The sequence below is a fragment of the Diplotaxodon limnothrissa genome, linkage group LG3, assembly GCF_057381915.1.
Source record: "Diplotaxodon limnothrissa isolate DT_005_m linkage group LG3, D_limnothrissa_male_GT1.1, whole genome shotgun sequence".
Lineage (NCBI taxonomy): Eukaryota > Metazoa > Chordata > Actinopteri > Cichliformes > Cichlidae > Diplotaxodon > Diplotaxodon limnothrissa.
Window position 1 is genome coordinate 6,935,777 of NC_140598.1, and position 18,132 is coordinate 6,953,908.

Below are 18,132 nucleotides of genomic sequence, written 5' to 3' on the forward strand. Positions count from 1 at the left end.
ACAGAGTCTGAATGAAGCTCAGGTGTTGATGCTGCTCACTGATTGGACGCTTGGTTTCAGCTCTGCTCTCAGTCTTTACTGCACAGGTGAAGGTAGAAAGTGTGACTGGATCTATAGACTGGAAACAGAGAAACATGCTGAACATTTGAAGCTTTGCAGCAGAAATGTTCATGTTACAAATACAGCAGAGCTGATCTGGGATCAGTGTGTTCACACCTGCAGCTACAACAAGGTTTCATGTCTCCACACGTCAGCATGTGAACTTTACTCTGACTCAGTCTGAGCAGTCAGACGGCATATTTTTAAAGTTAACACATCAGCACACACAGAGCTGAGCCCCTCCCACCTGTGCTGAGTTTCAGGTGGAGCCCCGCCTCCTTCCAGGAAGCAGCTCACCTGTGTGTCCGTGTTTAGTGTCCAGGTGTGGAGTGGAGCTTGTTGTTGGTGTGAAGAAACTGTAAGTTTGCTTTGTTTCCTCCTTTAACAGTTTGTCTTTAGGAACTTTACTGTTTGTTCAGCTCGTGTTTGATTTCTTCACACAACAAACTGTGTGTTTGTATTTCCGGTCTCTCCATTAAAGTCAGTGTGTAATGTTTCCTGGCTAACATCAGCTGTGTGCAGCTTAGTTCAGCACAAATCTGCCGCTCCATAGTTCACGGTAACGGACTCACAGCTGGACCAACGAGGCCGAGTGTGTCCGCCACTCTGAGCTAGTTCGTGTTTGTGTACTTGTAGTTTGTACTTTGAGTTCACTCAGAGCCCACAGAGGACGCAGCGTACGTGATGACGTCACAGCCCTTTACCTCCTTTACTGTCACTGTGATTAATATTTACACACGAGACACCTGCAGAGCTCTGACGCTAAGCTAGCACACAGCATGCTAACACTAAGCTAAAGCTAGGCTAGCCAAGAAGCCAGAGTGAGGTTAAAGCTAGTGATGGGCAGATGAAGCCTCATGAAGCACTGAAGCTTTTCATCCAATTGGTTCACCCCAACGCGAAGCTTCTTGAAGCTTCATTTGCTCTAGTAGGACACCTACTGGACGTAAAAATATTAGTTGGCATGAATTTGAAGAGTGTGGCCTTTTTGCACACAGCCTGTAAATGTCAACAACAAAAGGAGTGTGTAAAACATGTATATTGTAGTGATGCAGTGTACTGTGTATATTTATACTGGCAGTATGGAAAATGATTATTTGGAAATGCCTAAAATGGAAATGATCATATACTGTGAGGTGAGGTGTGGACAGTGGTTGTGCTTTTGTAACATTGAGGCAAGGACAGTGATTAGTGTTTAGGGGACACATCATTGGTTTTTATTAAAAAGAAACAGTTTCTCCACTGTGGCAGGTCGTAGGCGATTTTTTTTTTCTAAACTGTCTCTAACTCTCACTAACCGCAACTCTCCATCAAACGCCCACATTTTGTCTGAGGGGTTTATATCGCTGTCATAGCTCGCGGCAAAGTTCGAACCGCTTCCTGAACCAGTCACGTGGTACAGCCGGGCAGCGAGGCTTCGGACGTCATCATTTTCAGCTCCTCCCATAAATGAAGCAAGCCTCGATACGCGCTTCGCGGAAACGCCCCCTCCATTACTCGACACACGCTTCGAAGCCTCGATACAGAACGTCACATCACTAGTTAAAGCTGAGTAAACACTGACCCCAGACCAGCACCGTGATAAAGTGAGCTGCTGCTGCTGAACTTGAACAGGTAACAAAGTGATGAGCAGTCAGGCTGCAGGTTTCTACCTGTTCATGTTTCTACAGTAGAATCACTTTGAAGTGTCTTTGTGCTGTTTCATCTTTGATTTGTGTTCATAAACACTCAGAGAAACATCACGTGACCTCATCAGGATCTGTGTTGGTGTGTGGGGCTGTACCTCAGCTTTATGTTGTTACATGCTCATTTGTTCATTTTACACAGTAACATCAAAGTAATGTTATGAGGAGTAATGAAGTAACGTACTCCATTACTTTTAATCAAAGTGTTCTGTGTAATATGTGTAATAATGACTGTTTTGAGTAATGACCAACACTGATCACAACAAAGAGGAAATGCCTCCAACATGCACAAACATTTGAGCCACAACATGCAGTTAATGTGCACAAATGTCTTTGATATGCTGCTCAGTGATGGTGGTGACTGTCAGAGCAGAGCTACTGAGAATCAATAAGTAATATCAATGATGGGATCAGAATCACTAAATTCTTCTCATCCCTGTCAGTATCATACATGTGCTGTATAATGTGATAAATGTAGAGGTGCTGGCTGTTCTCTCACTCTGCTGTTTAGCTGTAAAGGACGCCTCCCTGCCTTTGTCTCATTCATGACCTTTAATAGTCTCTTCTAACATGCAGAGATCTGTATGATCTGTTTCATAGAGTCTAACCAGCCTGTACAGGTAACAACAACAGTCACTGCATCACTGACACACAAACGTCATCTCTGTCAATAACAACATTCATACATGGAATAAAAACACATCAGTGGATCATTGCTGGAGCTGATGTTTGTGCTCCTGGTGCAAAGGCTCTCAGTTTCCTCCTTGAAATAACATCAGTGGTGGGTCAGCGACATGCTTTCTTTCCCTCTCAGGTTTAAATATCTGGGACTCTCCACCGTTTGGTTTTAGAGCTGAAGAAGCTTCTCGGATGAAACGTCTTCCAGAAACTTAAAGACGTCTCTTTTCTCTCCAAGCTCCTTAGATCACATGACCTGGATGACTGAACCTACAGACATATTGACCTGGTTTCTAGGTTACATGACAGGTCAGAGGTCAGCGACTGTAACTCAGTTCCTCCTGTTAATGTGAACTCACTGAGTGTTTGTGGTTTACCTCTCAGACTGACTGAAGATGATGATGGAGGAAGAGGAGGACAGAGCAGAGTCTGCAGGGTCCAGCTGTCCGTCTGTGAGGAGTGACCGGTCCAAACGTAGCAATCCACTCTTCAGTGGTGAACCTGGAGCAACGAGGTCAGAGAGCTGAACTCACTGAGTAACAGAAATAATTCTGCACTGACATTATAATCAGTGTTGACTCTGGTTGATTGTCTGACTGTGTTTGTGAGCTGAGAGGAAATGAAAATGAGTTTGTAACAAAAATCAGTTTTGTCCAGTTTTCCTGTAAAAAGCTGAACTCTAATCTAAGAGGATGTTACTGACAGGAAACAGCTGCATTATCTGCAGTCTGTGTGATCACAGCTGCTTCAATCATGTTTGTGTCTGCAGAGGTCAGAGGTCACAGTCTGCAGGGTCCAGCTGTCCGTCTGTGAGGAGTGACCGGTCCAAAGGCAACGTTCCACACTTCAGTGGTGAACCTGGAGCAACGAGGTCAGAGAGCTGTGATGACTCCTTTACATGTTTGTGTTTCCTGGATAAATATGACCTGAAACATCCTCAGATTGTTACAAAGATTCATTAAAAAGAAAACAATGAAAGAGAAAAGATCCAAATGTTCGACTTGGTCATTTGCTGTTTGAGGACAGTGATGCTCATATCTGTGGGGAAAGTGTGACCTGAGTGGGTTCATGTTTGTCTTTAAAGAACAGAGCTGCTCTGATTCTCTTTGTGTCTGATCTGTTAAACAGTCTGAGAGGTCACACAGAGACCCAGCAGCTAAAGCCTGGATCATACTGGCTGCTGTTACTCCATCAGGACAACACTGAACCACAGTGGTGTGGATGTAGTGGATAAATCCCACCATACTGATGCTCAGAGTTAACCACAGGGAACAAAACCAGATGTTACCTTCAGATTGTGACCTTTGGAGTGGACGATGCAGATTTCAATAGAGAATAAATGTTGTTGTTTTTCAGCTGTGAAGAAAGAATCTAATTTTCTGAACTTAAGAATTTATGATGCTGGAAACAACATGGAGACTATAACACAACATTTCCACTGTGTTCATAGAATGAATGTAAAACTGTCAGACATTCATTAAATATGCAAAATGTCTACAGAAGCATCAGAGGGTCAGACGTGAAGCACTCAGTGATTTTGATCAAATGACTCATCAGTTATTGATCTGTACTACACTGATCTACCACGTTAGTAAAGCTGGTGTTCTGGTGGTGGAGGGAGACTCGGATCATGTTCTGGTTTTGGAGCAGTGATCTGCTGATGGTTCAGTTTGATGAGCTTCTTCAAAATCATCCCTGACATCACCACTGAAAGGACGTCCATGAAAACAGACTGAAAATTACTGATATGTTCACAATCTGAGAGTTTAAAACTTGACAGACTTGATTCAGATGAAGTTATTTGAGCAGAAACTCCTGGATCTTTATCCTGTGTTGATCTGATCCTTCATGGTTCCTCCACAGAGTGGAGCAGCAGAGCTCAGAGGTTCCCAGTGGTCAGTCTGCCCAGCAGCATCAAACACAGCTGGACTCCATATTTATGGTCTGTACATGTACAACAACTACTTTAATATTAATAATAATGCATTTATTTATAGGTCCCTTTCAGAACACCAAGGACTCTGTGGACTAAATGACCAAAAGAAACAAACTTTGAAATCAGACGGAGCAAATGTGATCACAGGGAAACGTTTTAAACATCGAGGCTTTAAACAAAAACCAAAGTGAAACAGTTTGTAGTCGAGATCAGTGGGAATGAAGCTGAATAACTGTTTCTTCAATAACTTTGAGCAATAAATGACAAATATGATGGAAATTAGCAGCATTAGCACTTACTAATGATGTGAGCTGACACTCGGCTGTATTGAGACGACCACATTAGGTGGTCCTCAACTGTAATGGAAACCAGTGGATCCAGTCCAGTCGTGGCGACCTGTGGTGAGTCGATCTGAGCAGCTACTAATGGAAACAGGGCCATAGATGTGTTTGTGCTTAATAACAGTGAATCACATGAGTTTTACATTACTGTTAAAATCTCATGTTGTTTGTTAAAGTGTGCAGTTCAGGGTGTGTTACTAAAACACTTTCCAAAGACCCAGCCCCCATAAAAAGCAGCCAATCAGCTTCTAAGAGTTACACACCCACACATATCTATCAGGTTAACTCTGGTCTAACACACTTGGATTTAGCTTGAAGAGTGTTCCTGTACGAGGACTGAAAATGATTTAATAAGCAGCTAATGTCCAAAGAACAACTTTGACACACCTTCATAAAACCTGCAGAGCAAAGAAAAACTAGCTGAAAGTCTGGCTGCTCTTATGAAAAGTACAGAGAAATTATGGGTCGCTCAACACTTGTGCACAATATAAGAGTTTAAATAAATCTAAAGAATAACTCAAAGTCCTACAATCATACTGATAAAGTCATCTACAGCTAACTATCCAAGTGGATTTGTTTAAGACAGCTCCATCTGCTGGTGGCCCTCTGCAGGTGCATGAAAGGGGCGTGTTTATAGTGAAAGTAGTAGAGAAAGTAAACCCCACGGGAAGGAGGAGGACTCTCAGCAGCTTCCAGCTCATATTCAGACATTTGACTTCTCACTGAAAGCAGCAAGTTTGAGTGTCTGTACCTTAGTTAGAAGAGATAACATGTCAGTAGTAATTAGAGTTGATTGAGCAATGCTGTCCTTGTAATGTAGTTTATGATTTTTATGGACAAGTCCAGTTTTTCTGTAGAGCCTCTCAAGTTGGTGACAGCAGTCAAAGTTCACGTGTAAACCAGAGCAGCAAATCAGGTCCAAATGTGTTGTTCACAGTGAGTGGGATCATCATTGGCTGCTATGTTAACCTCCTGCAGCAGGATGTGTTTGGTCAGAGAATGGATAGATCACTAAGTCATTGTTGAGTTTAGGGAGACAGTAGACAGTTGGAGGAGGTTCAGCCAGTTGACACACAGTAGATAAAATAACTGAAGGCAGGAGCAGACACCTGTATGACTTTCCACCTCTCACATAGATTATTGTCCCTGGGCAGCGCCACAGGGCTGGTAGATGTAAACAAAGCTGGAGGAGAGGATTTATTCATCTGAGAAAAGTCACAGAGTTGTGTCTTGATGCTCAATCATCCAGGTACGTAAATCCCAAAAAGCTTGATTCTGTTCATCTGGATGTTTTCAGTGGGAGAAACGTTTCATCATCATCAGGTGACTTCTTCAGTCTCAGCTGACTGCAGGTTTCAATCTCATAAACAGGACATTTGTATGACTGAAACCAGCCCACTGAAGGAACAATGGGCTGGGAGGTCAGTTCATTGATCATTGGTACGCATATTGTCAGGACAATTGATCAATGGTTGTTGATCAATGGTCATGAGTCCAGTTCACAGAGAGCTGGGGAATGGCTGCAATCACAGCATGTAAGATGGTGACAGTTGTACCCTTAGGCCCCTCCTCCATTCAGAGATGGTCTTTCCTTTTCACATAAATGGCCTCCTTGACTCCGCCCTCAAACCAGCGTTCACATTTACTCAGGACCTTCTTGATGTGAAGTTCTTCTGCTTCGCTGGCTGCTGTGTCTGTGGGGATGGTGTTTGTTCTGTGTTGTAGTGTCCTGATGACGCCCAGTTTGTGCCCCAGTGGATGATGAGAGTCAAACCTTAAATACTGATCTGTATGTGTAAACAGAGTGAACCTTTAAGACCAGTTGTCTGTACGATCAACTCAGTCACCTGAAACATCTCCAAGTTTCTGGCTTTGATCATCAACCTGTTGGTAGTTCAGCTCTGAACACCAGTGAAATGTTTCTCCCACTGAAATCGCTGCATTCATATGAACAGCATCAACGTTTTGGGATCATGGAGTTGTGGACAAAGTCTCAGTTAATCAGATAAAGTCAAACCTATAATTGGTAAAGAGTTCGTGGATGATATGCCCCTTGATGGTAAAGAAGTGGATGTTGTGTGGACTAAAGTTCAGAGTGGTGGGTCATTCATAAATATTCTGTTCCAGCTGCTGGAGGACAACATCATCACTTTTGTGAAGAACGAGCTGAAGAAGATCCAGAAGGCTCTGAATCCAAATAAGCCCCAGTGCTTGGGGTTTCAGAGGGAGGATGATGAGCAGAGGAGCAGCAGCAGAGAGGCATTTGTGAAGATCACAGTGGACTTCCTGAGGAGAATGAAGCAGGAGGAGCTGGCTGACCGTCTGCAGAGACGTAAGAGGATTTATCTAAAGATTTAAGCTGCTGGATAAATGAGACACTTGTGACACCAGTGTGTTCAGTCATTTCTCAGTGGGTCAGAAATTGTCATCAGCATTTTGTAAAATATGATTGTTAAAGTTGTATTTTTATTATTATTATTCAGAACTTCCAGCTGCTGTTTGTCATCGTAACCTTAAATCCACCCTGAAGAAGAAGTTCCAGTGTGTGTTTGAGGGCATCGCTAAAGCAGGAAACCCAACCCTCCTGAATCAGATCTACACAGAGCTCTACATCACAGAGGGAGGGACTGCAGAGGTCAATGATGAACATGAGGTCAGACAGATTGAAACAGCATCCAGGAAACCACACAGACCAGAAACAACCATCAGACAAGAAGACATCTTTAAAGCCTCACCTGGAAGAGACGAACCAATCAGAACAGTGCTGACAAAGGGAGTGGCTGGCATTGGGAAAACAGTCTTAACACAGAAATACAGCCTGGACTGGGCTGAAGACAAAGCCAACCAGGACATCCAGTTCATATTTCCATTCACTTTCAGAGAGCTGAATGTGCTGAAAGAGGAAAAGTTCAGCTTGGTGGGACTTGTTCATCACTTCTTTACTGAAACCAAAGAAGCAGGAATCTGCAGCTTTGAAGACTTCCAGGTTGTGTTCATCTTTGATGGTCTGGATGAGTGTCGACTTCCTCTGGACTTCCACAAAACTACAATCCTAACTGACCCTAGAAAGTCCACCTCAGTGGATGTGCTGCTGATAAACCTCATCAGGGGGAAACTGCTTCCCTCTGCTCGCCTCTGGATAACCACACGACCTGCAGCAGCCAATCAGATCCCTCCTGTCTGTGTTGGCATGGTGACAGAGGTCAGAGGGTTCACTGACCCACAGAAGGAGGAGTACTTCAGGAAGAGGTTCAGAGATGAGGAGCAGGCCAGCAGCATCATCTCCCACATCAAGACAGCACGAAGCCTCCACATCATGTGTCACATCCCAGTCTTCTGCTGGATCACTGCTACAGTTCTGGAGGATGTGCTGGAAACCAGAGAGGGAGGACAGCTGCCCAAGACCCTGACTGAGATGTACATCCACTTCCTGGTGGTTCAGGCCAAAGTGAAGAAGGTCAAGTATGATGGAGGAGCTGAGACAGATCCGCACTGGAATAAAAAGAACAGGAAGATGATTAAGTCTCTGGGAAAACTGGCTTTTGATCAGCTGCAGAAAGGAAACCTGATCTTCTATGAATCCGACCTGACAGAGTGTGGCATCGATATCAGAGCAGCCTCAGTGTACTCAGGAGTGTTCACACAGATCTTTAAAGAGGAGAGAGGACTGTACCAGGACAAGGTGTTCTGCTTCATCCATCTGAGTGTTCAGGAGTTTCTGGCTGCTCTTCATGTCCATCTGACCTTCAGCAACTCTGGACTCAATCTGCTGGAACAACAACAAACAACCTCCCAGAAATCTAAATTATTTAACAAACCAAAACTTCAATCTCTCCACCAGAGTGCTGTGAACAAGGCCTTACAGAGTCCAAATGGACACCTGGACTTGTTCCTCCGCTTCCTCCTGGGTCTTTCACTGCAGACCAATCAGACTCTCCTACGAGGTCTGCTGACACAGACAGGAAGTAACTGGCAGACCAATCAGGAAACAGTTCAGTACATCAAGAAGAAGCTCAGTGAGAATCTGTCTGCAGAGAAAAGCATCAATCTGATCCACTGTCTGAATGAACTGAATGATCGTTCTCTAGTGGAGGAGATCCAACAGTCCCTGAGATCAGGACGTCTCTCCACAGATAAACTGTCTCCTGCTCAGTGGTCAGCTCTGGTCTTCATCTTACTGTCATCAGAAGAAGATCTGGATGTGTTTGACCTGAAGAAATACTCTGCTTCAGAGGAGGCTCTTCTGAGGCTGCTGCCAGTGGTCAAAGCCTCCAACAAAGCTCTGTAAGTAAATATGTGATCATAGCTTTAGTTTTTAAATGTTTATTCTAGTTAACACAGATCAGGTGGAACAACTCAAATAAAATATCAAAAATATTAAGTGGTCATCGGTACTCAGTTTGTTCAATACTGAATACAATGGAGCACAAATTGTCCACGTTTCTGAAATATTTCTGGGTGTAACTGTCACCAAAGTGCAATTTAGACCTGGCCTGTGGTTGTTATCTAAGTGATAATCATCAATTCTACTAAAACAAATACAAAATAAAGAAATTTGACACATTCTGTTGATATCAAAAGCACACTGAACAATTCAGTGTTGTTTTACTGCTGTTCTCTCTTCACTTCTTCTCCTCTGATTCTCTCCACATGTTGCTCTGCATCAGTGCTCAGTTTCCTGACAAAACAAGATGAAATATTGCTAAATATAATAGTATCTCATTACGCTTCAACATAAGTGTTTTATTTTTGTAATTGTTTATCTGTTATTTTTCAGACTGAGTCACTGTGACCTGTCAGAGAGAAGCTGTGAAGCTCTGGCCTCAGGTCTCAGCTCTCAGACCTCTAATCTGAGACAGCTGGACCTGAGTAACATCAACCTGAAGGATTCAGGCGTGAAGCTTCTGTCTGAAGGACTGAAGAGTCCACACTGTACACTGGAAACTCTCAGGTGAGATCAAGCATTTTTCTTTCATCAACTGACAGAATTAGCAGATTAATAATAAGGCAGTCCTCTAATAAGAGGAGAAGTGGAGGTGTTTTGGAGGGCAACGTACTCTTATGTTAACAAGACAGGAAGTAGTTCCTGGGAACTGCTTCCTTTGTTATTGTCTAAGTAGAAACATGATGGTGAAACAGTGATGAGTTTGCAGAGGTGGATCCACACAACACAACAATGCTGTTGCGTGCTGAAAGCAGACTTCTCACAGATTCTGAGGCTGCAGGTTTCATCACTGTCCAACCAAAATTCACTGAACCAGCAGTAAATGAACGTCCAAAACGACGCTTCATGTTTAAAAAACAGATGATCAGGGGGATTTGTGTTTACATCTTTTTTGTGTGATCTGTTCACCTGCTGTTTCAGCTGTTTGGTGGTTGTTGAGATGGTTTTGTGAACTTTTAGCTGAGATCCTGACGTTTCTGTAGATACCACACATGTCTAATTACTTTGTACAGCATGAATGGCCATAACGAGGTTTTTAACAGTAAGAAAAGTTGTAAAACTTCAGAAAATATAGTTAAAAGTCCAAAACCTTCTACGTCTGGTGGCTTGTGGTAAGGAGCAGATCAAACGAGTAAAGAATTACGTTATAATTATAAATGGCTTCAACAGCACATTCAGGTCTGTGAGACTCATTCAGACACTGAGCCGTGGCTCTGTGCTACATGCACATAGTTCTGCATCTCTGCCATTCAGACACACTTTATATATAGTTTATTTTATGTAGGATTCAATACTGAACTGTACATTTAGTCTTTGTAAAGGCAGCAAGTTTTATTCAGTGTTTTCATAAAAGCCTTATTTCTATCCATTTACTGCTATTAGGAAGAACACGTGAGGTTTAAGACCTGGACCAGTTTGAAACCTTTTGTCCTCCACAGTGGAAAATGGGTGGAAATAAAAATGGGTCTCACTTTAGCCAGCTCCTAATTTTATCAGTTCTATTCTCAGCGTCTCCTGTATATCTCCTGTATAAATGTTGCACTCAGCTTTGTGGTCTCCAATATCACTGAAATGCAGCCAGATGCTGCTCATTTTGCCTTTTCACTCTTTCCTGACACGCTTGCATTTCAGTACAGCTCCCATTTCTCTGTGTACTGGTCTCTACCACTACCCTTGCTGTCTATGGGACATTTCCGTCCTCTTTCACATAATGGTATGATCCCAGTCTGTCTCTTAAAGTGTTTGGCCACATGGTTTGCTCATCAGAATAACATCTCAGCCGTGCTCACATTGATTATCAGCAAGCCTGAAAATTCATCAATATTTGACATATGAAATTATCTCATGGGCTGGATTTGGCCCACGGGCCATATGTTTGACACCCCTGGTTTACACAGTTTGGTATTCAATGTACAAGTGAGCTAGCTCTCAGCTAACTAGCAGACAAGCTAACTGCTGGGACTGCGTCTTTCTAACAAGAGCGTCAGACACTCAGACTGGTTTCCTTTGTGGATGATGATGTGTTCTCACACTGATCCTTCATGCTGATGCTGCCATCCACCCACTGCTCCTGGATTCCTCATCATCATCTCCATCAGCCCTCACAATACTCCACCTTCTTCAGCTTCATGTTCAGCAGCCTGGATGGACAGTAATTCTTTCCATGGGTTATGGTGGGACATTGAGAGCTGAAGTCAAACAGCAGTGAGAATGAAAGACTGATTCATTTCTATTTAGTCTTGTGATGTGCAGCTTTGTTCAGAGCATTAAGGCCCAGCAAAGATTACTGAGGTCATAGAGTCCTGATGAAACCTGTGTGCTTATAGAAACTGAGACCAGATGAACCAGAATAGAAGGACATTAAAATGAAGTGTCAGCTACACAAAGGCAAAGCTATTCAGTTGTTGCTGTGAGTTATTTAAATGGAGGATGGAGTCAGACTTTAAGCTGCTGGACTCAGTCACTATATCCTGTTGTCCTCATAGAACCTGGACACACAGACTCACCTGTGACACAGTGACACACAGTGTGGGCTACACACACATTAGAAAGTGGATCAGTCACACTTGTGCAATCATTTGTTGTGCTGGGAAACCATGAACACTTTGAATCACATTAATGGCTTTGTTACAGCAACATGCAATCATGAGTTCAAAAGTAGTGTATTGTGTACTTATTTTAATAGTACTGCAGTATGAGAAGTGCAACATTCAGTGTGCAGAAACAGATCAGGTGCTTTCTAACAGCAGTGTTCCCTTTAACACAGCAGCAGTTCAAATATTTCTGTCAGTCTGAGCTGAAACATGAATCTAATCAAATATCAAATCAAAGTTCTTTGCCTCTGCCAGGACGTTAACATTTGATCTAGTTTTTTACAAAGTTCCCTCAGCGTCCAGAGCCACCAACATACCTTTGATCAACAGCAAGTGAACATTTATAAATGTGTGTTTGCAGAACAGGAAGCAGCAGAACTATTGTTCTGTTATCAGGCAGCAGCACAAACGCTCATCAGCTCATTTACTGTGCAGGACTTTGAGTGTGTGAAGTGTGTGTTTGTGCTGGATTTCCTTTGGAGAATCTCAGTCAGAAACCAGACAAAGAAAAACTCTTTCAACAGTCCAGGTTGAGTTGACAACATGAACTGCATTTATCTTCCTCTGACTGACATGTTCTTCCTCCTCTGCACCGAGCCAGCTGCTGAGACTCACAAGCTCATTGACATTTTCTGATGATAAAGAAACTCTCTTCTTCTGCACAATATGAGCAGCAACAGAGAAGAAGCTTTCACAGGTACAGATGTTGCAGCTGTGGCCAAGTACATGTGCTGCATGTTGGAGCAGCACTCTGATGGACAGGCCTCTGTACTGATGGTGGGCTCTGCTCTGTATCCACCACACTGTTCTCAGCTGAGTCTTCCTCCTGTTCACAATCACACTCTGATCAAGCATGTTCATGTTGTAACGCCGTGGCTTTCGTAGTCTCTCCTTTTTCTACAGCTCATGTGTTCTTCTTGTGATGCTGCGTCTTGAGGCTCATACATGCCGTCATTTGTTGATCCTAAGAACGTTCCTCAGACCGACTTCTTCAACAACAGATAACTTTAGTTGTATCAACACTGCCTCCTGGAACAGTTTAAAATGAACATGTCAAAGATCTGTACCTGTCTCCATGTTTCTGTCCCCGCCCCTTTCTTTCTGTCCTGGGTCATGTGAGCGCTGCAGTAGTATTAGACCCACCCTCAATGCTCCCATTGGCTGAGACGCATAATGACGCCCATTTCAAGCCAGCACTGATCAACATCCCTCCTGTGACCCATGGCTTTTATATTCAGAGCCAGTGAGCACTTTCACAATAATCATGATTTTAAAAACTGTGATTAAAATAATTGCTGACGTTAATCAGTTAATGAGTTAACGAGATTATAACAGGTTAAGTTGCCCTAATAATTAGACTTTGATGACAAACTGATGTGATCTCCATGTTTCCTTTGTTGGACTGTGGGCGAGTGTCAGAACTGAATGTACTGAGTAACATGTGGAGTTTAAATATGTGTCAGTTCCAGTTTTAGAGCTCTAAAGTGCAGCTATCATGTTAGGAATATGTTAGGAATAGACAGGAACACTGAGCACACTGAGGTCAGATCTTTATTTTACCACTCGCTGCATTCTTGATGTTCATGAATTCAGCAGCTTCATGATTGTCTGCAGCATTAATCTCATATTTCCATTAAAGTGTTGAATTTGACTGTTTGATGTTCTTTATGATCTCTGGCACCAGTTCATCTGTAGGCTGAGCTCAGTCCATCCATTTAGTGAAATGATGTTTAAAGGTCTCCTTGTTCTGTGAGCGTGCACAGATCCTGAAGCAGAAAGCCTGGGTTAACAGAGAAATGATCATCACTGTGATGATGCTCATCATCTCTGACTGGGATTTGAGGTTTTGTCAAAGCAGCAAAGAAAGCCTGGCTATGTTGGACTGGGTGTGGAAGCAGCTCCCAGTTTGAGTTCAGGAGACAGACACCCTCTCTACTTTGAAGATCAGCTTCAAACTTTCCTTTTTGATAAAGCTTATAGTTCGAGCTGGATCAGGTGACCCTGAACCATCCCTTAGTTATGCTGCTATAGGCTCAGGCTGTTGGTGGACTTCCCATGATGCTCTGCTTTCTTCTCCCCACTTTTCACTCCTGATGCTTTTATATGTCACTACTGCATGTCCTTAACTTTTGTCTCTCTGTTTTGTTCTTGTCTCTCTGAGCTCATCTCTTCCCTTTCCCCTCACCCTGCAACCAGTCATGGTAGATGCTCCTCCTGGAGCCTGTTTTCACTGGGAGGATCTTTGTGTCAAAGGGAGTTCTTCTTCCCACCATCACCAAGTGCTGCTCACAGTGGAGGCAGTTACCTTACACTGTTAAACAGCTTCAGATGACTGTTGTTGTCTGTTGGGTATTGTCAGTTATAAATAAAGTTACAATGGATGGATAGATGTTATTGTGACAAAGAGAAAACAACTGTTGACAGATAGATTGTTGTTTTGTGTGTTTGCAGTCTGTCAGGATGTCTGATCACAGAGGAAGGCTGTACTTCTCTGGCCTCAGCTCTGAGCTCCAACCCCTCCCATCTGAGAGAGCTGGACCTGAGCTACAATCATCCAGGTCCCTCAGGAATGAAGCTGCTGTCGGCTGGACTGAAGGATCCAGCCTGGAGACTGGACACTCTCAGGTATGGAGAGAAAATCTGATAGAGGAGGAAGAGCTGGAAACATTTCCTGTGTCTTTCACTCACTTCCTGTTTGTTTCCTGCAGATGAGACATGAACAATCACACATGCAGGAATATTTTCAGGGACAGACACACTAGTCTAGCTGGATAGTTCATGGATATTTATGTAGGGGTCTCCAAGGAGTCTGTTTGCAGGAACATTTAGGTCACAGGTGTACCTGATATAGATACCAGTGTACCTAATAAAGTGTCAGCTAACATTTGGAAATGGAAGCTTAAATAATGACAAACTGTACATTCACAGCTGAAGTCACAATAAATTTGTTCTGAAGTGCACATTTTTCTGTTATTGTTCTCAAACAACAGAATGAGAATGAAATATTGATTCTAACAGGGCCCATAAACAGCATTAGCTTAGTAGCATTAGCTTATCAGAGTTTCCATCATGGTCACACAAATCCTTAGCAGAGAAAAGTGGCCTACTTAGCAATAGCTGCTCAAGTTGTATAAAGAAAGGGAAAACAGTATTAGCATTAGCTGCTAATGGCAGCTTACTTAGCATAAACTCTTCACATTTTATAATGCAAGGGAAAGGAGTCACTCATGGAAGCCTATTTAGCATTAACGTCTCACATCATTATAACACAAGAGAAAAGGGTATTAGCGTTAGCTACTAATGCTTATTCACCTCAAATTAGCTTTAGCTGCTAATGGTAGCCTACTTAGCATTAACTCCTCACATCGTTGTTACCCAACGGAAAAGAGTATTAGTATTAGCTACTATCATTTTTAATAAGTAAGAGAAAACAGTGTTAGCATTATTGAATAATGCTAATTCACACTAAATTAGAATTAGCTATTTACAAGAGCGTACTTAGAATTAGCCGCTCACATTGTTAAAAAGTAAGGGAAAACAGTATTAGTATTAGCACATAATGCTAATTCACGTCAAAGTAGCATTAGTTAATAATGGCAGCCTACTTAGCATTAACTGCTCACTAATATAATGCTAATTCACATCAAATTAGAATTAGCTGCTCACATTGTTAAAAGGGAAGGGAAAACAATATTAGCATTAGCTGCTAATAATTATTCACCTAATTAGAGTTAGCCCCTAATGGAAGCCTAGTTAGCATTAACTCCTGACATAGTTATAATGCAGGGGAAAAGGGTTACCATTATCAGATAATGCTAATTTACATCAAATTAACAATTGTTAATAATGGTAGACTTCGTATCATTAGCTGCTGTCATTCTTACAAAGCAAAGGAAAACAATATGAGCATTAGCTGCTAATGCTTTTTCATCTAAAATTAGCATTAGCCACTAATGGCAGCCTACTTAGCATTAACTCCTCACTAATATAATGCTAATTCACGTCAAATTAGCATTAGCTGCTAGCATCAGCCTACCTAGCACTAGTTGTTCACATTGTTAAAAGGGAAGAGAAAACGATATTAGCATTAGCTACTAATAATTATTCACCCCTAATTAGAATTAGCCGCTAATGGCAGTATACTTAGCATTAACTCCTCACATTGTTATAATGTAAGGGAAAAGAATTAGCATTATCTAATAATGTTGACCTTGGCCCACTGGAAAAGTTCAGAACTAAAGATTTAGGAGTGTTTCTCGATAGCTCTTTCTCATTTGAGAAACAAATGAATTCTGTTATTAAAACCAGCTGTAAGGTTTATATTGTTGATTGATGCTTAGAAATATTTACTCATATATGCTTAGAGTTGTATAATCGATTGCATGATGATAGAGGTTTGATCCTTAGTAGTCTGTAAAGACTATGTGTGCCTTCCAGAATGCTCTGGCATGCACACACCACTTGGGGCCATGAGAGAGGTCGTACCCTCTCTTACTGATTTATGGTGTAGGACAGGGGTCTCAAACTCAATTTAGCTGGGGGCCGCTGCAGGCAGAGTCTGGGTGAGGCTGGGCCGCATTAGGTTTTCCACAAGAAAGGCATGGTTGAAAAATTCCAATCTTCTCAAATCTCTTTATTTTTATTTTTTAACACAAAATATGAAAAATGAATAAACAAATTAAGAATTAATAAGAAAATAAATCAATCTGTAATACATAAATAAAATAATAATAAGATATTTTTAGTCAGTGAACTTATGTGTTTTTTTCAGTCTTCTATATCTGCTGTATTTAGATTGAAATGTCTGTATTAACAGTTCTATAACCTTCTTCTGAACATGAATGGAACACTGTAGAAAATGAACTGTTCTTCTGAACATGGCTTCTCTTGCCTACTCCTTGCTGCTAGAGACCTGGCAGCGTTTCCTCTCGCATAGCCGAGCCAGATTTGGCCTGAGGGAGGAAGCAGTTGCGACCTTCAGTATGTCTTGAAGATGATCATCCGTAAGTCTGGATCTGTACTTGGACTTATTGAAGTTCAAAGTGGAGAAGAGCTTTTGGCACAAGTATGTGCTACCAAAAAGGCACATGGTCCGCTTGAACATTCGGGAAAGCCGAGGGAAACTAGGGCTCAAGTCTCTCAAAAATTGTCCAAGCTTGTCTGCTTTTCCACTCACCTCCCTGAACGTTGCTTTGAGTTCAGAGTTGCACTGCAGCTCAATGAGCTCCATTTGAAGCACAGAAGGGGCATCTTGCACATCAAAGGAGACGGGGTCCGCAAAAATGTGAAAGGTGGCTCTGTGTGGCTTGAAGTCAGCAAATCTGTGATCAAATTCCTCCTGTAGCCTCAAAATGACATCAACATACTCGTCAGCACTGAATGGTGTGCCTGCATCCACGAGTGCCTTGCATGCTGGGAAATGGCAAAGGTTTGTCTGAGAGAGCTGAGCTTTCCAGAGCGCCAGTTTTGTGGAGAATGCTCTCACGTTGTCATAGGCAGCACTGACAAGTTGCCCCTGGCCTTGTAACGTCTTGTTCAGTACATTAAGCTCATGTGTCATATCAACAAGAAAAGCTGAGTCCATGAGCCATTTGGGATGAGTTAGCACAGGAACACTAACTCCATCCTTCTCCATGAAGGCTTCACTTCTGCTCTCAACTCAAAAAGTCTCTTTAATACATTTCCCCTGCTGAGCCAACGTACCTCAGTGAAGTCGAGCACATCCCCATATTCTGACTCCATTTCCTCTAAAAAAGCACAGAACCTTCGGTGCTTTAAGCCCCTGGATCTGATTTGGTTGATGCATTTCACAACAATAGACATCACATTGTCAAACTTCAGGCATTTGCTGCAAAGGACCTGCTGATGGATGATGCAGTGCAGAGCAATGGCCTCCTCCACGCCTTCCTCTTCCAGTTTGTTTTGTGCCACCAGTCCATGTTTCCTCCCTGTCATTGATGGCGCTCCATCTGTTGTTATTCCAACAAACCTCTTCCATGGCAAACCAACATTCTCAATGGCATCACACAGCTTGTAAATATCTGCTGAGCGGTGGTCTGGCCATGCATTGGAATTACTGTGAGCAGCTCCTCCATCACTTCAAAACTGTCATCAACACCACGGACATACATTGGGAGCTGGGCAGTGTCGGTGATGTCTGTGGTCTCATCAAGAGCGACTGAGTATACACTGAAACATTTGGCTTTCTCACACAGTTGGTCATAAATGTCACTTGACAGGTCAGAAATGCGATCTGCTGCGGTGTTGGCAGAAAGGCTGATGTTGCTAAACTGACCTTTCTTTCCCGGACAGACTATATTTGCAGCCTGCAATGTGCACTTTTAGACAAATGCAC

The 18,132-nt window shown here is 42.6% G+C and overlaps 1 protein-coding gene across 6 annotated transcripts in view; it reads left to right on the forward strand.

Moving 5' to 3' along the window:
- Nucleotides 1-18,132, forward strand: part of LOC146634344 (protein NLRC3-like) — a 329,883-nt gene that overhangs the window by 112,292 nt on the left and 199,459 nt on the right. The window contains exons 1-7 of one of the 6 annotated variants that reach the window (XM_085376895.1): nucleotides 2,858-2,976; nucleotides 3,232-3,333; nucleotides 4,326-4,404; nucleotides 6,867-7,071; nucleotides 7,223-9,023; nucleotides 9,517-9,690; nucleotides 14,229-14,402. The exons of 1 other annotated variant lie outside the window; for it this stretch is intronic. In XM_085376895.1, coding sequence (XP_085233021.1) covers nucleotides 2,858-2,976; nucleotides 3,232-3,333; nucleotides 4,326-4,404; nucleotides 6,867-7,071; nucleotides 7,223-9,023; nucleotides 9,517-9,690; nucleotides 14,229-14,402 — 2,654 coding nt within the window. Of the gene's footprint in view, nucleotides 1-2,857; nucleotides 2,977-3,231; nucleotides 3,334-4,325; nucleotides 4,405-6,866; nucleotides 7,072-7,222; nucleotides 9,028-9,516; nucleotides 9,691-14,228; nucleotides 14,403-18,132 lie in introns of those variants that run through there. 4 more of the 6 variants (XM_085376931.1, XM_085376946.1, XM_085376914.1 and 1 more) reach the window with 4 other exon arrangements.